The 24,905-nt window shown below is 43.6% G+C and overlaps 1 protein-coding gene across 1 annotated transcript in view; it reads right to left on the reverse strand.

The window, feature by feature from the left end:
* Positions 1 to 209: 209 nt before the first annotated feature.
* The window catches only part of LOC123764281 (neprilysin-1), a 30,562-nt gene continuing 5,866 nt past the window's right edge, over positions 210 to 24,905 (reverse strand). The window contains exons 2-6 of the mRNA XM_045751855.2: positions 23,962 to 24,168; positions 20,821 to 22,311; positions 17,522 to 17,717; positions 2,888 to 3,094; positions 210 to 712 (exon numbers count right to left, since the gene is read on the reverse strand). Coding sequence (XP_045607811.2) covers positions 392 to 712; positions 2,888 to 3,094; positions 17,522 to 17,717; positions 20,821 to 22,311; positions 23,962 to 24,164 — 2,418 coding nt within the window. The 5' untranslated portion in view covers positions 24,165 to 24,168 and the 3' untranslated portion in view covers positions 210 to 391. The remainder of the gene's footprint in view (positions 713 to 2,887; positions 3,095 to 17,521; positions 17,718 to 20,820; positions 22,312 to 23,961; positions 24,169 to 24,905) is intronic.

A 24,905-nucleotide genomic window follows, 5' to 3' on the forward strand; every position in this document is an offset into this window, starting at 1 on the left:
AAAAAAAACTCTCAGGGGAAAAAATATACTATTTCATACTTTTGTTAGTTGCTTGGATGCAGGACAGCAGCGGAGTCTTCTTAAAACAGGGCTTACCCTGACCAGCCTGGGTCTAGACCTAGGCAGCTGACCTCAAAACTGGGACAAACGGTATCCTTTATAGAACTATATGAAAACTTATGACCACAAAGGAAAATAAAATAAGAATATCATGAGGCCATCCAAATATATTTCAACAGAGAGAGAGAGAGTGAGAGAGAGAGAGAGAGAGAGAGAGAGAGAGAGAGAGAGAGAGAGAGAGAGAGAGAGAGAGAGAGAGAGAGAGAGAGAGAGAGAGAGAGAGAGAGCTAGGTTGGGTGAAGCATATTGAGACACTGGAGGCTTGCACAGCCTACCAGACCACACACTTGCTACTGGGATTCATGGGGGAGTCAGCTGGGCAGCCCCATATGTCTGAGAACTGCTCCATGTTGCTCATGGGGACGATCACTCGGTACTTGGCGGGGGAATGCGGGTCGGTGAGGACCTGGTTGAGGAGAGCCTCGCGGGTGATGGAGTTGCACCAGATGTTGGCGTTGGAGAGGAAGAGAAGCTGGTAGGGGTCGTAGTCGGTGAGGCCGGGCAGACGGGGCTCCTCCCCGTACCGCTCGATGTACTTCTGGTAGGCCAGCAGAGCCTCCCTCAATCCCCCATTGTCTGCCACGTTCTCCCCCTGAACACACACACACAGCAACATCAGTGTCAACCACCATAACATTCCCACACATTCAAATCAGTTAAATGAGAGCAGAAATGCATTGCGTAATAGTGGCTTTAGGCATTGTATGTACTAGCTCTATCTATATATCAATCCATTAATGTAACATCACTTGTATGTATGTACCTTACCTGAATAAACATATTTATTTATTTATTTATTTAGAAATGAACGATACTAGACATTCTACAGGGTTCAGGTTCAAAGTTAAAATACATTTATTGAGGCAATAAAAATACATTTCAAAGGGATAGATTAGCTTAGACTATTTCTACCCCCTTCTACTTCAAGTCCCTCAAGGGGCGTACAAGTCCTGTGAGTACAAGTCCACAAATCACCGAACAAGAATCAAATCTAAAGGGTCATAGACCTCAGAGTGGCGGTCAAATGGAGCAAGTCACAGCTGGACAAGGCACTAGGAGGAGGGCCTTGGAGAGAAAGAACAAATGAAGGTAGCAGGTTCCTAAAAAATGTTGTATACAAATATTAAGATGAAATAATTCACAAAATATTTGAATATAATATATCTGTAGACCCTTGACATCGTCGCTCTGCCAGAAAGTCCACCAAATACGTGATGAGAAGGCCGGCCTCCTGCAAGGCCCATCAGCCAGCAATTATGTGACGTCCAACCTACCACCAAATCACAGCGTCAGCTGCAAGTCTTATCCACAGTTGTTGTGGGGTAAGTCCCACGGTAGTTGTGGGGTAAGTCCCACAGTGGTTGGCCCACCGACTTTTTTCCCCTCCTCACCGACTCCAATTCCTAGCTCAAGATTTCCTCATCCTCGCCCCAGCCTTCCAGCCCCTCCTTACCTGCTCCAGGGGCCTCTTGGAACGTGAGAACAGGCGATGACCACACTAAGAAATGTAACGCAGGCGATGAGTGACAATAACGTGGCTAAAGTATGTTGACCAGACCACACACTAGAAGGTGAAGGGACGACGACGTTTCGGTCCGTCCTGGACCATTCTCAAGTCGATTGTGAATGACTTGAATTCGCAATCGACTTGAGAATGGTCCAGAACGGACCGAATCGTCGTCGTCTCTTCACCTTCTAGTGTGTGGTCTGGTCATCAAGAAATGTAAACTTTTCATTAGTGTATATACACTGAGAGTATACTTTAGTCCTGGACAATGTTCGGGACTGCGGTATACTTGTTGTTGTATACTCCGGTATACTCCGGTATACTTTATACTTATTGTTTACTCCGTAAGGTCTTGTGGTGGCCTTAATAACCCTCAACCGGATAATAGGAAGACGAACACCAAACAAACCAGACACCACGAGGGGGGGGGGGTAGCTCTCATCTTGTAACTACACTTAGGTAATTAACAATTAGGTAACAGTTGAGAGGCGGGACCAAAGATCCAAAACTCAACCCCCACCAGCACAACTAGGCAAGCACAACTTGGTGAGTACTCACAGGTAAACATGTGTGAATCACAATCGGACGCACGAGAATCCCAAACAATATTTTAAGTAAATTATATGAGAGAGAAAACGAGTGGTTGTGGTCTTGACGTGACAGGTTAGCAACTGTACAGTCGTGACACAAGCCAGTCAGATGACTGATGGGAAGTGTCGCAGAATAATGATGGGGAATATGGCACCATGAGGCACCATGATGGGAAATATGGCACCATGATGGGAAATATGGCACCATGAAGCACCATGATGGGAAATATGGCACCATGATGGGAAATATGGCACCATGAAGCACCATGATGGAGAATATGGCACCATGAAGCACCATGATGGGGAATATATGGCACCATGAAGCACCAGAGAATATGGCACCTGAGTCACCTGAGGACAAATGTGACACAATTATTTGGAGGGGACTCACCTGAGTGTTGACACCGTTGAGTGTGACTCACCTGAGTGTTGACACCGTTGAGTGTGACTCACCTGAGTGTTGACACCGTTAAGTGTGACTCACCTGAGTGTTGACACCGTTAAGTGTGACTCACCTGAGTGTTGACACCGTTGAGTGTGACTCACCTGAGTGTTGACACCGTTAAGTGTGACTCACCTGAGTGTTGACACCGTTAAGTGTGACTCACCTGAGTGTTGACACCGTTGAGTGTGACTCACCTGAGTGTTGACACCGTTAAGTGTGACTCACCTGAGTGTTGACACCGTTAAGTGTGGCGTTCGGCAACAATTCATCAATTTCCGGGACACGAATGCTGCCGTATTCGTCAACAATACACTGGGCTCGCTGCTGGAAGGCCTCGAGCGTGGCGTTGCTCCACCAGGGGATGGCGTTGCCGTTCTTGTCGTTCTGGCGGCCCTCGTCGTCGAACCCGTGCGTGATCTCGTGCCCTATCACCTACACAGCATGATACCATAACATAATTTTAACATAATTGAAACAACTAGAGACCTCTAGCTAGAGCCGCCAGTTTTCTCTTTCAGCGCCTTAGTGTGGCGATCCAGAGAGGTAATGCTCACTGCATCCATGATTCCTGCCTGCCATCAAGGCTCCACAACGTGTGGAGCCTTGTACCCTGTATGTAACTAATGTTGTAACCCTTTTTGTGTAATTAAATTTTAAAATAAAGTTATATATATATATATATATATATATATATATATATATATATATATATATATATATATATCTATATATATATATATATATATATATATATATATACACACATACCAAAAGAACAGGGGTGGTAGGAGAAGAAAATATCAAAGCGTTCAGTGAGGATCCACAAGGTCTTCTCTGAGTACTCTTTATTTTCTTCTCCGAGGGTATGGGTCCCTACACTTGCACCAGAAGTGGTACCCCTTTTATATTTTATATATTTATTAATTTAGTCATTCATAATTTAATCATTTAAAATTAAATAATTATTTAATAGTTGTATAATAATTGATAATAATATTTATTTAATAATTTAGTAGTAGGCATCCATCAGTTTCAGGAGACTATGGAGTTGCGCTCTGGTTGTCGGTCTGGAGTGGCCTCACCAGGGCACAAAGCCAGGGTAGGTTGATTCGGGGGAGAAGCTGTTACCCAGGCAGCAGGTCCCCCCTCTCCACGGCGCTGAAAGTCTCCAATGGAAAGGCGTACACCAATACGATTGGTTCCAGCGCCGTCGCAGGAACTGTGAGTTCCGGGGTTGACCTCGAAGGTGGTGAAGAAGGGCACAGGGACCTCCAAATAATAATTTATATATATATATATATATATATATATATATATATATATATATATATATATATATATATTTGGGAACTCGCCTCAGTCATGACGCTCTCCGCATTGGAGTTGCCCTTCGCCTTGCCGCCCCCATCCTCACCGAACATAGGTGCATCTGCGGAACTGCGATGGCAGACCAATATGGTCGTCATGGTCTGGTATGTCGTAAATCACAGGGTAAAATTGCAAGACATGAAGAAGTCAACGACATCATCAAGAGGAGCCTCGCCACAGCCCGCTGCCCGGCACAAAGAGAACCACACTTATCCAGACCTAACGACCCTCAGAAGCGCCCTGATGGGGTCACCTTGCTACCTTGGAAGGATGGTAAGCAAGTGGTATGGGACTACACGTGCGCTGCCACACTGGCCAGTACCTACCTCCACTACAGCACACGTGAAAGCGGTGGTGCTGCTTCTTTCAGGGAATCGCAGAAAATTATTAAATACAGAGGTCTAGCACACTGCTACAGCTTTGTTCCGATCGGCTCGGAGACCCTCGGTTCGTGGGGAAAATGTGCATTGAAGTTCCTGAAGGAATTGGGGGACAAATTGATCAGCGCTACAAAAGACCAGAGAGCAAAAAGTTTCTTGTTCCAGCGCCTCAGTGTTGCGATTCAGAGGGGAAATGCCTGTTGCGTCTTGGGCACTAGTCCAACTTCAGAGGAATTCGAAGAAGTGTTTGACTTGCAACAATGATCGAACCCGTCTGTGACATTCATCAATGTTTCCCATTGTTGTGTTTTTCAAGAGATCCATAACCTTTAAGCACCTTTTTGCATTATTATTTTTGTATCAACCCATGTATATCTTGTAACCATCAAATGCATAATAAAGCACAAAAAATAAAAAAAGGAAGGGGGTGGTAGGAGAAAAGCACACAGAAACTGTATTGGAGGGGATCTAAACATTCCCTCTAATGCGTTATGCGTGGTTTCCTCCGAGGCTATGGGTCCCCCTTCTTCCAGCTAGAGGTGGTACTCCCTTCTATAATTTCAAAAAAAAATATATATATATTTTCTATATATATATCTATCTATATATATATATATATATATATATATATATATATATATATATATATATATATATATATATATAATATATATATATATATATATATCTATATATATATATATATATAAATATATATATGGATATATATATATATATATATATCTTGTAAAAACACTTGAACACACATCATTTCGCTCAGACAACGCGCACATTCACATCACAACCCAGGTGAAGGCTGAGTTGTGACACAGACGCACAGACCGAGGCATCTATGGCACCTGCACCATGTTGCACAGAGTCAAGGCTCGCCTCCGAGAGGACCTCATTCTCACCACGGCTGAGATATTAGAAAAGGTCTCTACACCGGAAATGTCTCACCGGCTGACATCCTGGCGACCAGTGAAGGAAGGTGTTCACCTTCTTTTCTCCAGCGACAACGACCTGGAGAAGCTATTCGCCGCCTCTACCACGACCACCCTGCTAGACGCCGGCCTCTCCCTCACTCCTCCACGACGCTACCTGGCAGACAGGACTGTGTTTGCCAGACACATCAGCGCAGGGATCTCCGACGGCAGCGACGACGACATCCTCGCCAGCATCAATGCCGTGAACCCGACGCTGACCGCGGTAGTGGCCAAGACCAACACCAACTCCAACAACACCCGCAGACCGACACTGAAGGTGACCGTCAGCACGGTCATCGCAGCGACCCACGCCACGGAACATGGCCTTAAGTGCACCGGAATTACGATTCCACCTGCCTACGTGACCAAGGAACGCTTCACGGAGCTCCGTCAGTGCTTCAAGTGCTACCAGTACTCCCACTACACCAGGAAGTGCACCGAGTAAGTGCAGAAATGCAACATCTGCACCCAGGAGCACCACTACACAGCCTGCACATCCTCCCACCGACGCTGCCCACTCTGCAATGGGCCGCACACTGCAGTTTCACTTGACTGTCTCCACCGGCAGGAGGAAATAAAAAAGATGACAGCTAGCACTACCTCACCACAGCTACGTCCACTTTCCCAGCCTTGCCCGAGAACACACCTGTGGAAGCTGCTGCTACCTCACTACCGCCTGGTCCCTCACCTCCGCAGCCCTCACTATCAACACCCAAGCCAGCAGTTACCACCAACAACACCCTCCTACCGGTACTTCTACACCTCGCCGACAAATTGGCAGGCAACGACGTCAGCCTATACGTCCACACTATCAACAGGCTGCTCACCCCAGACGGACTTCTGACGGTGACGGTACTAAGCGACCTTCTCCCAACTCCTCCACCTATGGCCGGCCCGGCGTCCGACCCTACAATAGGACCCACAACCAGTCCGGTAACAGGGACGCCACCCACACTGGCTACCCCTGCCAACGAAGACATTACATCCAAAGACGACAACGGACCACCCGAAACTCCCACAACCAACACCAAGAGGCTCTCCAGAACCGCCACCGACGTCGACGAGAACGGCCTTGCGACCGACGACGAAGACAAAAATACTTGCCATGTGGTGTTCATTCCGCCCAGCGAGTTTAATGGCAACGCACTCACCAGACGACAATTGGTCCACAGATGTAACAAGATAATCAGCCAGAACAAACACCCGCACCCCATGTGTGTCCTCGCCCACACCATGAACGCTTACACTGACCTGTCCCAGCACCCCATGTGTGTCCACGCCCACACCATGAACGCTTACACTGACCTCACAATACTTAAACAAAAGAATTCCGCGACCCAAAGTTCCACCGCAAATTCCCAGACGGACAAATGTAAATCCTCGCAAGGACGACGACCGTGATGGTCCTCAACTACCCAGGCTGTTCTGTGCGGACATAAAGCGTCGCCTTGCACATTAACCGGCAACCTGGCGGCCAAGCCTCCTGCAGGACGAACTGTGAGCCACCATGAAGACCCCGTCCATCCATCCACACATCTCCAGTATCAGTTATTGGTACTGGTAATGGCTCCTAACAGCCTCCACTTACGGGTTATTCATGCCCGTGCCATCTTTTGGGTGGCTTAATCTATATCAATCATTTCGCTACAACATTTCGGAAGGTCCATAATTCTAATTTTCCCTTCAATACGATCCGCCTAATCGTTAAATAACCAAGTACCCATTAACTGCCAGGTGAACAGTGGCGTTCAATTGGGGAATGGCGCTTAGTCAATTCTCCCCCGGCAGGATACGAACCCAGGCCCAATCGCGGGGCAAGAGCCTTACCTCTGCGTCACGGGAATTTTTTTGAGAGATATATACAAGAGTTCTTGTACAGCCACTAGTACGCGTAGCGTTTCGGGCAGGTCCCTGGAATACGATCCCCGCCGCGAAGAATCGTTTTTTCATCCAAGTACACATTTTACTGTTGCGTTAAACAGAGGCTACAGTTAAGGAATTGCGCCCAGTAAATCCTCCCCGGCCAGGATACGAACCCATGACATAGCGCTCGCGGAACGCCAGGCGAGTGTCTTACCACTACACCACGGAGACTGGTAAAGACTGGTTTTATTTATTGAGTTAATGAAATACATCTCAACCACCAACATGCAGTTGTAAAATTTGGTCCTCAAAAAGATTTTGTCTCAAAACAAGAAATTAATCAAGATACAGGTTTAAGTCAGCTGTTTAACCAACATTAAAAATACTTTTACTTTCCAAGGATTGAATTCTGCCAAAATCTATCTTTATCTTGTTTCGAATGACAACCCAACAAATAAAAATATAATTTTATAAATTGGATTCTTCAATGTATACTTCAATACTTCCAAAAAGATATATTTAAATTCATATATTATTCATTGCTGGTCGTTTTGCATTACAAATTTTATCTTAAGACAATTATAGTCTGTTTAATTAAATTTTATTTTGCAGTAATATAGTTGCTAAAATTTCCGTGATTATCAGTTACCTTCCAGCAACCGTTTATATTTTAGGACAACTAAACTCACTTAGTTGGTGGTTGCAGAGTCAAGTTTCAGCTCCTGGTCCCGCAATTCAATCCGTAGAATTATTATATTTACAATTTGCTTGTATCTTACTGTATTTGCTTGTGAAGCTGTGAGTAAATTGCTTCAACTTGCGCTTCTGAACCATTTTCTTTGTCAACAACACTTACGCGCCAACTCATCTATTTTTTTTTTTTTTTTTTTTTTTTTGAGATATATACAAGAGTTGTTACATTCTTGTACAGCCACTAGTACGCGTAGCGTTTCGGGCAGGTCCTTAATCCTATGGTCCCTGGAATACGATCCCCTGCCGCGAAGAATCGTTTTTTCATCCAAGTACACATTTTACTGTTGCGTTAAACAGAGGCTACAGTTAAGGAATTGCGCCCAGTAAATCCTCCCCGGCCAGGATACGAACCCATGACAGCGCTCGCGGAACGCCAGGCGAGTGTCTTACCACTACACCACGGAGACTGTCAATCTATTTCTAATCAATAATCTATTTCATTATTAGCCTGATTTACCTGAGGGCCACTAACCCTAGTGTCCTCGACGAGGACAGGAACCCGGCGGCTTGTCGAAGGTCCCCCCCCCCCCACATTTGCCTTGATTATACTTTTGGGGGATATTTTAAACTTAACACAGTTTTGGCATTTACGGCTTGGGCGGGTAGGCGGTTCCATGGGTTTATAACCCGGTGGGTGAAAAAACATCTGTTCTCAATCTTTTTGCAATAGCCAACTTGAGAGTTGTAAACAAGGGGAATGTTTTAGAAGCTGAAGCAAACTCTATACACAGTTTCAAACACAAATACAATAAGACACTACTGTGTGTAATACACCTGAACCAGTGCGACGTAAAATGCACCTCACGTTGCCGAAAAACAGGAGAGCTCGGGGAGACATGCTTACCACATACAAAATTCTAAGAGGAATAGACAGGGTAGATAAAGATAAATTGCTTAACACGGGGGAAAGGGGGGGGGGGTACGCGAACAAGGTGTAGCGAGTAAACTTATATTCGCTACATTATCTCATTATCTTAAAGGCATAACTAATTAACACTAACTACACAAGCTATAATCCAATCCCTATTTACAGGTAACGGTTTTTCCACCCTCCTATCTTATTGTGAGGTGTAGTCACCGTATATAAGCAAGCGATTTGAGAATAGCGGAGACCATTTGGTCACCACTTGGTCCGGGAGACATCTCCCGTCACGCAGGGTGCAGTTGCGCCTCCACAGATCTCCAGTATCATCTTTTGATACTGGTAATGGCTCGAAAGGGCCACCACTTACGGGCTATTCATGCCCGTGCCACCTCTTGGGTGGCTTAATCTTCATCAATCAATCGAATAGCGGACAGTACAATTTCCACAGTCAACAATGTAGCACTCGGCGTGTACAGTTCTAACCGACCCCAAGACGCTACAACTTCGACACAGAGCAGACAGCAGACTACGACCGCATCCAGCTACAATGCTCTCGCTCCCCGAGTTCAGACACTCACAATTCCCAATTGAGCCGCCACGCTCTCCCACATAGACCTCCGCGACTCCGGCCTCACTCAGCTCTCTGCTCTGCTCCAAGCTCCGTCTCCACGTCTACGACAATGCCACCAACCGACTACTGTAATCAAGTAGTAGTAGGCATCCATCAGCCGCAGGAGATCTTGGAGTTGCGCTCTGATGTCAGCCTGGTCTGGAGTGGCCTCACCAGGGCGCAAAACCAGGGTAGGTTGATTCGGGGGAGAAGCAATTATTATTTGATTATTTAGTAATCAAGACTACTAAAGTAGCCTTGATTATTTAGTAATCAAGACTACTAAAGTAGCCTTGATTATTTAGTAATCAAGACTACTAAATATATATGAAAACTCACTAAACAATGTGTATCTACTCTACCCAACAACGTAACATTATCGTACGTTACAAAGGGCACACAGGTGGAAACTGAGTACCCAAATGAGCCACAGGGACATTAAAAGAACTCTTTCAGTGTCAGAGTAGTTAACGGATGGAATGCACTAGGAAGTGATGTGGTGGAGGCTGACTCCATACACAGTTTCAAATGTAGATATGATAGAGCCCAGTAGGCTTAGGAATCTGTACACCGGTTGAGAAGCGGGACCAAAGAGCCAGAGCTCAACCCCCGCAAGCACAACAAGGTGAGTATATAAGCAGAAAGAGTCATTGCATCAATGCAACTCAGAAAATCTTTAAAACGTGGCGATGGAATGCTGTTTCACCTAACCCGGTCCTGGTTCACCTCATACAATATGGTATCTTCGGGAAGTTATACGGGTTAAATATCCCGAAAAGAATAAACAGGGAAATAGCAGTTGTGCTGTAGACAACGTCTAGGTTACAGATGCAACTGGGGAAATTATTTGAACCTAGAGAGTTGGAATGCATCTTTTTTTATGTGAATACAAGAGTGCTGACATTCTTGTACAGCCACCAGCACGCATAGAGTTTCGGGCAGGTCCTTAATCCTAATTTTTCCCTGGAATACGACCCGCCAAATCGTTAACAACCAGGAAGCCTCTGTTCACTGCTGGGTGAACAGAGGCTTCCGTCAATGTAATGAAGTGCATCTCAACACTACAGTTGTTACTTAATATCTTAAAAAAAAATTGTCTATAATTACAAACACTTATAAGCAGCTGTATAAGCGACTTTAAAAATATTTTCGCTAAAGGCGAAGTCAACGGCCTATTGTAGAGAGCATCGTAAGTTTCGAGCGACAACCCAATAATGTAAAATATTATTCTGTAAACTGGAACTTTTTATGTAATTATAAAAAATAACTAATAGCTTATATCTCCTGCAGTGATTTTCGTTTTACACCATAATTTTGATTTTAATACAGTTATAGTTTGTTTGATTAAATTTTATGTTACTGTTATACTTTGCTAAAAATTTTCATGGTTATCAGTTATTTTCTAGCACCCGTTTATATTTTAGGCCAAATAAATTAATTTAGTTTTTGGTTACAGAGTCAAGTTTCAGCTCTTGGTCCCCGCCATTTAATCCGTAGAATTATTTTATTTAGAAGAATTCTCTGCTTGTATCTTACTGTATTTGCTTGTGAAGCTGTGAGTAAATTGCTTAAACATGCGCTTCTGAACCATTTTCTGTAAACAACACTTACGCGGTAACTCAGTTATTTCCTGATTTACCTTAGGCCACAAACCCTCGTGTCTTTGACGAAGACAGGAAGCCGGTGGCTTGTCGAAGGTCCCCCATTTGCCTTGATGATTTTTTTTAGGTATATTTTAAACTCAACAAAGTTTTGACAGTTACGTCTTCAGCGGGTAGGCGGTTCCATGGGTTTATAACCCGGTGGGTGGAAAAGCATCTCCTGTTCTTAGTCTATTGCAATAGCCAACTTGAGAGTTGTAAACAAAGGGAATGTTTTAGAAGTTGAAGCAAACTTTATATACAGTTTTAAACATAAATACAATAAAACACATGCAGAACGAGTTATTGCATCCCTATAACTCCGAAAATCTTTAAAACCTGGCGGTGGAATCGAACCCGGGTCCAGGCTCATCTCATACAATATGGTATCTTCGGGAAGTTACACGGATTAAATATCCCGAAAAGAATAAACAGGGAAATAGCAGTTCTGTTGTAGAGTACGTCTAGGTTACAGATGCAACTGGGAAATTATTGAACCTAGAGAATTGGAATGCATCTTTATATATACTATAACTAGAAAAAAAAAAAAAAAGAGGGTGGTAGGAGAAAAGCACACAGAAACTGTATTGGAGGGGACCCACATTCCCTCCAATGCGTTATGTGTGGTTTCCTCCGAGGCTATGGGTCCCCCTTCTTCCAGCCAGAGATACTATATCTATATAAATAAAAATGTTAATGTTCGTTTGTTCAAAATCGCTAATCTCCGAAAGTTCTTCACCGATTGCTTTAAAATTTTCACACAACGTTCCATTCGCATCCGAGCTGGTTTTATATACATATTTTATAGATGTCACGACTGTGACGGAAAAAAACACGCTATTTTGAAATACTGTGTTTTTCATGTGAGGGAAATCTTCGAAACCACTTTACCAATTGCATTGAAATTTTGACACAACGTTGCTTTTGCACAGGCGCGTGTTTTTATATACCTACTATATACATGCCTCATCTGTGACAGGAAAAAAACACATGCGTTTTGTGAAAAACAGCGCCATTTGTTAGACGTAAGAGCAACACATGCTGTAATCTCCGTAAGTTCTTCACCGATTCCTTTGATATTTTTACACAACGTTCCATTATAATACGTGCGTGTTTTAAAATACCTACTATATAGATGCCACATCTGAGAAAGGTAATAACATGGTTTTCTGAAAAACAGGGCCATCTATTGCACGTAGGAGCAACACACACTTTATAATAAATATATAAGGATTCTATTCAAATGTTTCCGATTGCATTGATATATTGAATTTTCATAGATTTCGATTTATTTTCATTTTGATTTAATTATTTTGAGACATTGCATTGGAATTGAGCTGTGTTGTTTACCATACCGTTCATTTTGACACTATTGTTTATTATTTATTTTTTCATTGTTTTTCATTTCGTTATTTGAACTGTTCTTATTTTTCACTAATGAGAACATCAGATCATTTGATGTTCCTAATTTTCTGAGATCATCAGATTATTTGGGAATGGACCGGACGAAGGAATGGGGCATGGTGGGGAGGACTGGTGGACACTGGAAGGTTACTGTGGCTCAGTAACCCACATGCGTTGCTAAGCCACAGCAATGCGTGGCGGGTACAGCTAATATATATATATATATATATATATATATATATATATATATATATATATATATATATATATATATATATATATATATATATATATATATATATATATATATATATATATATATATATATATATTATTAAATATGACCGAAAAAGTAAGATTAATAATTCTAACACGAATTTTCTCAATCTTTCGTACATTACGCTTCACTGTTGGAGGTAAATCAAAAATCACTCCGAAGAGACAACTAACACAACACCTATACCCCCTATTAGACTATTTTACAGGAACTTCTTTTCCACAGCTCATAAAACAGAGGAAAGGGTCCTGAAAGATATTGTTAATAGAAACGTTATCCCTACAGACAAAAATCAGAGGATACAACTGACGATTTACTATAAAACCAGAAAAACGGCCAGCCTACTTATGAGAAACTCTCCAGACACAAAACAGAACGCTTTAAAAGAGACTAACGTCGTCTATGCCTTCAAATGCCCACTTGGGGACTGTAAGCTCCAAAAAAAACAGTATATAGGCAAGACAACAACATCTCTTTCTAGGCGTTTAACGATGCATAAACAACAGGGCTCCATTAAGGAACATATAATCTCTTCCCATAACCAAACCATCGCCAGAGAAATCCTAGTAAACAACACAGAAATCATCGATAGATACAGCGATAGCAGACGGCTTGACGTTTGCGAGGCACTACACATCAAGAAGTCAACACCAGCAATCAACAGCCAATTATTGCACAACTATATTCTACCCACCTCAAGACTCCGCTCCAATATAGAAGCATCAAGAAATATGGACCAATAGGCTTTCTACAAACACTTCTATTCAATACCCATTGTTTCTGTTCTGTCTTGTGTTGATACTTTTAATACCCTATTAATATCCCCTAGTGTTCTGTCTTGTGTTAATGCCACATCACCCTTCCCACCTCACTCAAATGTAATGCCACATCACCCTTCCCACCTCACTCAAATGTAGATATAAAATCAGGGAAACGCAAGTTCTAATCAGTTGTGTATTTGTGAAGTCTTTGAAAATGTAATAAGTTTTACGAAACGCGCCCGTGTCGCGTCAGACTAAAAATAAAAATGAATTTTGGAGAAGTGATTTTTTATTTACCTCCAACAGTGAAGCGTAATGTACGAAAGATTGAGAAAATTCGTGTTAGAATTATTAATCTTACTTTTTCGGTCATATTTAATAATATATGTCTACAGGAAAGACTGCTACCAAAATATACTAATATATATATATATATATATATATATATATATATATATATATATATATATATATATATATATATATATATATATATATATATATATATATATATATATATATATATATATATATATATATATATATATATATATATATATATTGGTCTATGTCGGTTATTGGTAGAGTGGGAGAAGTTATATCATTGATGACTACACATTGTTGTCTATCACTAAGATAGGATTGGATATAGTCCAGTGCATGGCCCTCGGATTCCATAATGATGGAGTTTACGTAAGAGGTAATTGTGATTAACAATATTAAAGGCCTTTCTCAGGTCAATGAAGAGTCCAATCGGAAACTCATTTTTGTCAAGGGTTGAGTAAATTATAACAAGGAGACTAATAATTGCATCGTTGGTACTCTTTTGGGAGCGGAAGCCAAACTGACAGGGGCTGAGCATGTCGAATTTTACGAGGTAGGAGTAGAGCTGTTTGTAGATAATTTTTTCAAATATTTTTGATAGTATGGGTAGGTTTGATATTGGTCTGTAATTGTTTATGTCTGCGGGATTACCTCCTTTATGAACTGGCGTTACTCTTGCTTTTTTAAGGATATCAGGGAAGGTATGACACTCAAGGGATTTGTTGAACAGCAGAGCTATAGGTGGTGCAAGGGCATGGGAGGCGCTCTTGTATACAATGGATGGGATTTCACTGATGTTCCCAGCTTTGGTTTTTAGTGAGTGTATGATGGACACAACATCTGCCGGGCTGACTGGTGAAAGGAGAAGAGAGTTTGGATAGCTGCCTGAGAGATATGTGTTAATATGTGTCTGAGTCTGGAATTTGACTGGCAAGGTTAGCACCAACCGATGAAATAAAGCTATTAAATTTATTTGTCATTTCTAAATCAGTTGCAGGTGTACAGCCATCCTTAGAGAATGTTATCTGGTTGTGGGAGTGTTGTTTAGTTCCTAGGATATTAGAGGTGGTTTTCCATGTGCTTTTCATGTTGCCTTTTGCTTCTTTGAATCTATTCTCATAAAAGGAGAGTTTTGATTTTCTTATGATACTGGTAAGCATATCCCGAAAGGAATCCTCAGGGAAATAGCAGTTCGGTTATATAGACTACGTCTAGGTTACAGATGCAACTGGGAAATTAATGAACACAAATAAGGCTCTCTTCTGTCATGTTAGGGATTCTAATCATCATATTGATTGGTCTTCTAAAATAATCTTCCCTGCCTCTTCTCTACACAGACGCCGTCTTGCCGAATCGGCGCTGGAACACAACCTACCCAACATGAACCTTAGTCCTGGCTTTGTTGCTGTTGACTCTTCCTTTTCACAGTACACACTCAAATGTTCTAGCTATAACGAATTGAAAAGCTGTCCTACTTTTGCCTTATTCAAGAATAAAACCAAAAAGTACCTTATTTCATCTTCATAGTTTCCTACCTTGTTGTTTTAACTTGTACTGTCTCTAGTGCTACCCAATCCCCCAATATATGTACCTAAGCCTTACAACTTTACCATTGTAATCATTGCTATCATCTGATATCATGGTTGTTATAATGAACGCATATTGTACTGCATTATACCTTGAAATAATCCTCATAATCCTACCTGGTGTTTTAACATTATACCTTGAAATAATCCTCAAATTATGCTACAATGTAACAGTTGATAACCCTCAAATTTTATTTTAATGTACCACAAATCTTTGTCGAATTTCCTTACAATGTTCCTGTTAACATTTTTTCAATTATGCTAGAAATTACCTTTTTAAAATTATGTGTTAGATTAAGGACCTGCCCGACACGCTACACCTGTTAGTGGCTTTACAAGAATGTAAGCACATCAATGGTGTGTACTCTCATAAACCCAATGTACCTTCTTGTTTATATATAAATAAATAAATACAAATAAAACTTTCTAACGTGACCTAACGTAAGCATATAGTTTTTTTTCTCTTTCTTTTCCGTTCTTTCTTTCTCCTCACATTCTTACTCGCCCTTTCTTCCGTTCCTCCATTATTACACCCATCCCAGCTGTACCCATCTTCTTTTTTTTTATTTTTTTGAGAGATATATACAAGAGTTGTTACATTCTTGTACAGCCACTAGTACGCGTAGCGTTTCGGGCAAGTCCTTAATCCTATGGTCCCTGGAATACGATCCCCGCCGCGAAGAATCGTTTTTTCATCCAAGTACACATTTTACTGTTGCGTTAAACAGAGGCTACAGTTAAGGAATTGCGCCCAGTAAATCCTCCCCGGCCAGGATACGAACCCATGACATAGCGCTCGCGGAACGCCAGGCGAGTGTCTTACCACTACACCACGGAGACTGCTCCGTGGAGACTTCTTCTTGTTCTTACCTTTCCCCTTTCCCCTTCCTCCTACCTTCTTCTAGCAACTACCTCCTCTTCCCTTTACTCTTGGCATACTTATCTTGTTCCCATCGATCATGGGGAAGTGGGCTACTGCCCCGCTCCTGTGCCAGGTGAGTCCTCTACGGGCTCACCATAGCCCGTGCTACTTCGAACTTTTTGTTCCGAGTAGCTGAATCTTAAACAACAACAACGATCGTTGGGAAGGATAGTGCTTGACAGTGTTTGTGAGAGTGTCCAGCTGTTGAACGGTTGTCCATTAAACAGTTGAAGAGAAGGGGGCTGAGAACGCCTCCTTGCGGTGTACCGTTTTCATGTCTTTTGTACACAGAGACTGTGTCATGAAGTTTTACTCCTGCTTCTCTGTTTGTGAGACAGTTCTTGGTCCAGGAGAGCAGGTTGCCTTTGACCGCTTTGTCGATGAGGTAAAGCAGCAGGACTCCCCCATAAATAGTGTCAAGCAATGTCCTCCCCCGCGATAGCTGCCACATAGTAAGGACTGACGGTTTAAATGCGCGCTCAGCACACAGTATGTCGCTCCACCACCAAACATCACAGTCACTCCAAACATCTTCCACTTACGGCAACTCCTGCCCGTGCGACCTCTTGGGTGGCTTAATCTTAATCAATCAAGCACAGTTAAGGATTTTGCGCCTTGTTAATCCTCCCCGGCCAGGATATGATCCCCTCGCAAGGCGCATGTCTTACCACTGCGCCACGGGAATATCCCAAATATTTCCCCGTGGCGCAGTCACCTGCTCTCGCAGTAGTAAAGCACTCGCCCGGCGCTTCGCGAGCGCTTTGGCCTGGGTTCGTATCCTGGCCGGGGAAGGTTGACTGGGCGCCAGTCCTTAACTGTAGCCTCTGTTCACCCAGCAGTGAATGGGTACCTGGTTGTTGAATGATTTGGCGGGTCGTATTCCAGGGAGAAATTCGGATTAAGGACCTGCCAGAAACACTATTCGTGCTGGTGGCTGTACAAGAATGTAACAACTGTTGTGTGTATAGATAAATAAATCAAATAAACTTATCCTGAATTTACCTGAGCGCCATAGACTCTAATGGCCTCGGCGAGGACCTAGGAAGCCAGCGGCTTGTCAAAGGTCCTTTCCATATGAAAATCAATAAATTATCCAGAAGAAGAGAAGAAGAGAACTCGCCTGACCAATGCCGCCATAGTTGAGGGCCTGGAGGGAGTTGGCGCGGTAGAAGGGCGGCTGCAGGATGCCGGCCGGGAAGGTGATGGAGTTGAACTCCGGCAAGTAGAAGGCGTTGACGATGGTGGGGGGAGACAGCCACTTGTCCCGCTGTGTCGGCTCACCAAAGTCCCCCAGCTCGTCAGCGCTCGTCCAGGTGCTGTTGGAGGCACTCACATGCTCGTTAGTAACACTAACACACACACACACACACACACACACACACACACACACACACACACACACACACACACACACACACACTAACACACACACACACACACACACACACTAACACACACTAACACACACACACACTAACACACACACACACACACACACACACACACACACACACACACACACACACACACACACACACACACACACACACACACACACACACACACACACACACACACACACACACAGGAGTCAGAGAAGGAAAAAGACTTGGGGGTTGATATCACGCCAGACCTGTCTCCTGCAGCACATATCAAGCGGATAACATCAGCGGCATATGCCAGGCTGGCCATTATACGAACGGCATTTAGAAACTTGTGTAAAGAATCATTCAGAACTTTGTATACCACATATGTCAGGCCAATCCTGGAGTATGCAGCCCCAGCATGGAGTCCATATCTAGTCAAGGATAAGACTAAACTGGAAAAGGTTCAAAGGTTTGCCACCAGACTAGTACCCGAGCTGAGAGGTATGAGCTACGAGGAGAGACTACGGGAATTAAACCTCACTTCGCTGGAAGACAGAAGAGTTAGGGGGGACATGATCACCACATTCAAGATTCTGAAGGGGATTGATAGGGTAGATAAAGACAGTCTATTTAACACAAGGGGAACACGCACAAGGGGACACAGGTGGAAACTGAGTGCCCAAATGAGCCACAGAGATATTAGAAAGAACTTTTTTAGTGTCAGAGTGGTTGACAAATGGAATGCATTAGGGGGTGATGTGGTGGAGGCTGACTCCATACACAGTTTCAAGTGTAGATATGACAGAGCCCGATAGGCTCAGGAATCTGTACACCTGTTGATTGACGGTTGAGAGGCGGGACCAAAGAGCCAGAGCTCAACCCCCGCAAACACAACTAGGTGAGTACACACACACACACACACACACAGTCTCTTGTGCCATTTACATGTACTAAACCTTGTTCCTAGATGCAAATCCTGATCTGAAACTCTAGACAGATGTAATAGGACCCACTATCACCACACCAGAAATAAATATCTCTTTGATATCCCCAGAGTCAAACTTAATCTGTGTAAACACTCTTAAGCAAATGAAGGGACCTGGTCTATGGAACTCCCTAACTAATGAATTGAAAAGCTGTCCAACCTACGCCTTATTCAAGAGTAAAACCAAAAAGTACCTAATTTCATCCTCATAGTTTTCTATCTAGTGATTTAAACTCTCACTGTAACTTGTGCTAACCACTCCCTCAATATATGTGCCTAAACCATACAATTTCACCGTTGTATTCAGTGCCATCATCTCATATCATGGTTGCTATGTTGAGTGCAAATTTTGCTACAATGTACCTAGAGATAATTCTCAAATTTTGCTACAATGTACCTAGAGATAATTCTCAAATTTTGCTACAATGTACCTAGAGATAATTCTCAAATTTTGCTACAATGCACCTAGAAATAATTCTCAAATTTTGCTACAATGTACCTAGAAATAATTCTCAAATTTTGCTACAATGTACCTGTTGATAATCCTCAAATTTTACTGATATGTACCTACTAATTTTTTTCTTCTAATTTTCTTACAATGTATCTGTTAAAAAAGATTAATTTTGCTACAAAATACCTACTTAAATTTATGTTAGATTAAGGACCTGCCTGAAGGCTGTGCGTGTTATAGTGGCTTTACAAGAATGTTAAAACATCAATGCTATGTACTCTCATAAACCCAATGTACCTTCTTGTATAAATAAATAAATAAATAAATAAATAAATAAATAAATAAATAAATAAATAAATAAATAAATAAATAAATAAACATATCCTTTCAGTATGCAGTATACACATATACAGGTACATAAGAATTTACATAAGAACTTCAGAAGGAAAAGATTTTGTGCGAATATCATTCAAACACAAGCACCAGAGGCAGACATAAACAGAACAACATCAGCAGCATACGAGATGCCGGCAAACATTAGTACAGTATTTAAAAACCATAATTACACTCAAGACAATCTTTAAAGCCTATGAAAGAGTAATACTGGAATACGCAGCACCGGCCTGGAATACGAACCTCGTTTCGACCCATCCTCCGGTTTAGATAGCCAGGCCCAGATTCACAAAAGCACTTACGCAAGCACTTACAAACCAGTACATCTTTTCTCAATCTTTGGCGGCTTTATTTCCAATTATTAAACAGTTAATGAGCTCCGAAGCCCCAGGAGGCTGTTTATAACAATAACAACTGATGAATGGCAAGTTTTCACGCTTGTAAACTGTTTAATAAATGTAACCAAAGCCGTCAAAGATTGAGGAAAGATATACACGTTCGTAAGTGCTTGCGTAAGTGCTTTCGTGAATCTGGCCCCTGTGGTTATCCAGCTGCTACTGGCTGCTCCCTGTTGGATGTGTAACGAAAAGGAGGCCTGGTCGAGGACTGGGCCGCGGGGACACTAAGCCCCGAAATCATCTCAAGATATACCTGGAGGTATTGTTACCCACAGAATACCTGAAGTATACCTGTATAGCACCTGTGGAGGGTTCTGCCAGTTCTTGTGATAAATTGGTCTAACAGGCTGATGCTTTTTATAATATTAGAGAAGAAAAACACACAACTAACCCACGAGGAAGGCCGAGGTGGATGGAACTATTGTCATTTTGGCTACAGGACAGAGGGGACATAGTCTAAACATACAAATTACCCATGTTTATCCTTAAAACAGATTGAGACATAATGTTTAGCGTGAGCAGCAACGAGAAGACATTCAGATGAGCCACAGAGATGTAAAAACAATTGACTAGTCATTATCTCAAGCGACATACATTTGAAAAGGCGGGAACCAAGAGATAGAGGGGAACCTATTCATATTCCGCTTGGTAAGAAAAGGTATGTACAACGAAGGAGATTTTCAGGGGAAAGCACCAAGCCATTACGAATATAAAGCCCTGGGAAGGGGGTCAGGATAAGGATTTGGGATGGGACGGGGGGAAAGGAATGGTTCCCAACCACTAAAAAGTCAAGTACAGTTACCAAGAAAATACAATAGTTGTTACCTGAGCTTGAGTGTGTTGAGGAAGTGGGCGTCGCTGGCCAGGTCCTCAAGGCCGCTGTAGAAGGACTCAAGCGCACTGGTGTTCCCGTACCAGTCCGGATAGGCAATAAACTTGGTGATGGCATCGGCCTTTTCAATAGCTTTGGGCTTAGTTTCTTCATCCATCCAGTCATTGATATCCAGAAGATCTTTGAAAGCTGAGCGGATGTCCTCGACCATCTCGCTGGCCTCGTCCTTGGCCTGCTGAGAGAAGTAGGTCTCCACGTACTTCGTCCCCACGGCCATGCCCATGAAATTGTTGGTTTCATCGGCGCAAGTCTTCCAGCGTGGCTCTTGCGCCGTGACGCCACTGGCTACCATCTCGTACTGGAAGGACGCCTCGCGCATGGCCAGGTTGGTATCGTCACCGCGGGCCTTCACATACCTCCACAGTATGTAATTGGACACTGTACGAGCGCTCGTTGACGCCACCAGAGCTGCCAGCTTCTTCAGGTACTCGATCTCTTGGACGATCACCCTGGTGGTGTCGTCGATGACAATATCCGTCGAGCCGAAGACTGTGGAGAGCAGCTTTACCCAGTCCAGGTCCGATCCTGCGGTTAACTGGCTGAGCTCCGACACTGTCATGGGGTTGTACATGCGATTGATGTCTCTTCTGTCCTCCGCTGGGGAAGTGATGTTGGCCAGAGCCATTTCGAAGTCAAGGACATCAGAAACCTGAGCATCAATGGCGCTTGCGTTTTGTGCCAAAGCTTCGGCTATGATGGAAGCTGTGGTAGCCATGTAGGTCTTATAAGCTGTGATTCTCGTCTCATAGTTCAAGGGCGTTGTGAGCACTGATCGAGGCATGCCCAGAGACGTCTGGTCAATGTATATAGCTGTCACGTCCGTGTTTTTCTCGTCAGCGTACACCCAAACATTTATCAAATAATCTGCATTGAGCTGACGCTTGCTCTCGGCGACGGAGTTCTGCCAGTCAAATGATTCTTCAGTCCAGTCAGTCAAAGTCATGGGCCAGCCGCCAAACTGGGAGAGCAGGTCAGTCAACGGCGCCACGCCAATGGTCTCCAGCAGCTGTTCGTTAATACAAGCCGCATAAAACGTTTTGGCTTGATTAATGGGCTTGGGGTCATCTGGGTTCTGTGCCTCCGACAGGATGCCGCTGAGGGCATTGCTGAGTTCCCTGTCAAGAAGGTCAAACTGGCCCCATCTCGATGCTTCCTCAGGCACTGGGTTCTGCTCTATCCAGCCGCCACAAGCAAACTGATAGAAGTCCTGACAAGGGTCAATGGTGGCATCCATCGCCTCGATGATGGAGGCGGCCGCCAGAGTACACTCCACACTGCTGCAGATGTCAAAGTCGGCCCCTTGGTCGGTGCGCGCGTGGTACACTGGCAGTCGGGTCGACTTCTTCTTCCCCGAGGACGTCGGGTTCTTGACTGATGTCGGGACATCCCGCGCCTCCTGTGGTGATGGCTGGACCAGTGCGTGCCTGAGGACATCAGTCATCCACTCAGCTTACACCGTCGCCAAGTTTGTTTACATATTATAGTACCCTGTGACATGATTATTGTCCCCTGTGACATGAACATTGTCCCCTGTGACATGAACATTGTCCCCTGTGACATGTCTCACAACAGCACTGGAAGAGTGTCCCCCCGCCCCCCAGCCCAGGACACCACCTTCCAGTTGTATATATTGATAGATACATCGAAAAAATGATTCATGATTCATGGTGTAATGTAATATGTTCATTACACTCTGTAATGTACATTTTATATCGTATAATGCAATGTAAATGATTCACAGGACACACACACACACACACACACACATAATATATATATATATATATATATATATATATATATATATATATATATATATATATATATATATATATATACTAACGTAAAAATGTTGTCTTAATGATTCTAACACAAATCTTTATGTTTCTTATGTTCTTCATAACTTGGGAAGAGGAAAAAAATAAGTTCCATAAGTTCATCATACACATATAATGAGCCTGGCAGGTTAGGCTAGAGGACGCGCCTAGCATCATCAGAGGCAGAAGGAAACTGGACACAATGAGACAGAGTGGCTCTTAGGGAAGCAAGTTATGTCTTGCTTTTGTATTTTGTTGGTCCATCCACTCGGAGTGGTCGGTGGAGCAAATGCCGAGCGAAACCTGTCCTCTTAAAAAGAACGTCGCTTTTGGCCGTTTGCCCGTATGGCCGAATATGGACGTAATTTGAAAATGAAAAAAAAATGAAAATAAATTTGGGATTTTTTTTTCAACAACAGTAAGTTAAGGGTCCTCTGATAGGTTAGGTGGGCAGGAAATTCTCATAAAGTTTCAAAACGTTATGAAAAACGTTAATTGAAAGTTCCTCTTCTAAGCTGTCCGAGGAGGGCCGGACGACTCAAACAGAAAACGGAACAGTACGTCACTTTTGTGAGTCGATTTCATTTCAAATTACGTCCAAATTTGCCCATAGAGAGCATACGAGCCAAAAGTGACGTTATTTTTAAGAGGACGGGTTGCTCTGCAAGGTCGGCGTTCGATTACCGATTGTTGAAGAGGCTGCTGGCACCGTTCCCAGCGCCTCGTCCTCAGTCCCACTACTACTAAGTGCTATACAGTTACACTGGCTCAACGGTTCTCTTCATAATTATCTGACCTTGTAAGGTAATTACACCAAGCGTAATTACCCCCCCCCCCCCCAGCTTACACCAAATGTCTAAACCAAAGATGCCCAACCACTTGGGCTGGACGGTTGAGCGACGGTCTCACGTTTTGCAGGTCGGCGTTCAATCCCCGACCGTCCAAGTGGCTGGGCACCATTTCCTTCCCCCGCCCCATCCCAAATCCTTATCCTGATCCCGTCCAAGTGTTATATTGACGTAAAGTGTTTTTCTCTGATAGTTCCCTTCCCTTCTATCCTGCCCTAAAACCGGACCTCCGATTGTAAGTGGAGAACGCAGCCAACTGTACTACTGGGACCCTCTTCCTCACACCTACACACATACTGTAGTATTTTTCCCATTTGAATCCACTCTTTTCCCTCTGCCTCTGAGGGTGCTAAGGCGTACTTTAGCGAAACAACCGTCCGTCCACGCGAGTGTGCAGGATGAGACGTACCTGTCAACCTCCCCACTGTCAGACGGGACCCCGGAGCTCCCGACGGCCACCACGCCGACGAGGGCGACGCACGCGACCACAGCCACCAGGGACACCCCCAGCAGCGCCTTCTCCAGGGACGTCCTCCGGCGCCACACGGCCCCGACGCCTTCTCCAGGACTCCTGGTCTCCACCAGCACCTCCTCGCTCCTGCCACACTCCATCACCCTGCCGGAGAGCAGCGCCACCACACAGTAAGTCATCTATCCCACACATCACCACTGAGTCCTTTATTGCACTTGCCTTGTATAGCCTTGTACAGACTTGTATAGCCTTGTACAGCCTTGTACAGCGGTGCACAGCCTTGTACAGACTTGTACAGCGGTGCACAGCCTTGTACAGCCTTGTATAGCCTTGTACAGCCTTGTATAGCCTTGTACAGCCTTGTATAGCCTTGTACAGACTTGTATAGCCTTGTACAGCCTTGTATAGCCTTGTACAGCCTTGTATAGCCTTGTACAGACTTGTATAGCCTTGTACAGCCTTGTATAGCCTTGTACAGACTTGTATAGCCTTGTACAGACTTGTATAGCCTTGTACAGCCTTGTACAGACTTGTATAGCCTTGTACAGACTTGTATAGCCTTGTACAGACTTGTATAGCCTTGTACAGCCTTGTATAGCCTTGTACAGCCTTGTATAGCCTTGTACAGACTTGTATAGCCTTGTACAGACTTGTATAGCCTTGTACAGCCTTGTATAGCCTTGTACAGCCTTGTATAGCCTTGTACAGACTTGTATAGCCTTGTACAGACTTGTATAGCCTTGTACAGACTTGTATAGCCTTGTACAGACTTGTATAGCCTTGTACAGACTTGTATAGCCTTGTACAGACTTGTACAGTGTTGCACAGCCTTGTACAGCCTTGTACAGCCTTGTACAGCGTTGCACAGCCTTGCACAGCGT

Source organism: Procambarus clarkii, chromosome 5 (genome assembly GCF_040958095.1).
Source record: "Procambarus clarkii isolate CNS0578487 chromosome 5, FALCON_Pclarkii_2.0, whole genome shotgun sequence".
In the NCBI taxonomy this organism is placed as follows: Eukaryota; Metazoa; Arthropoda; class Malacostraca; order Decapoda; family Cambaridae; genus Procambarus; species Procambarus clarkii.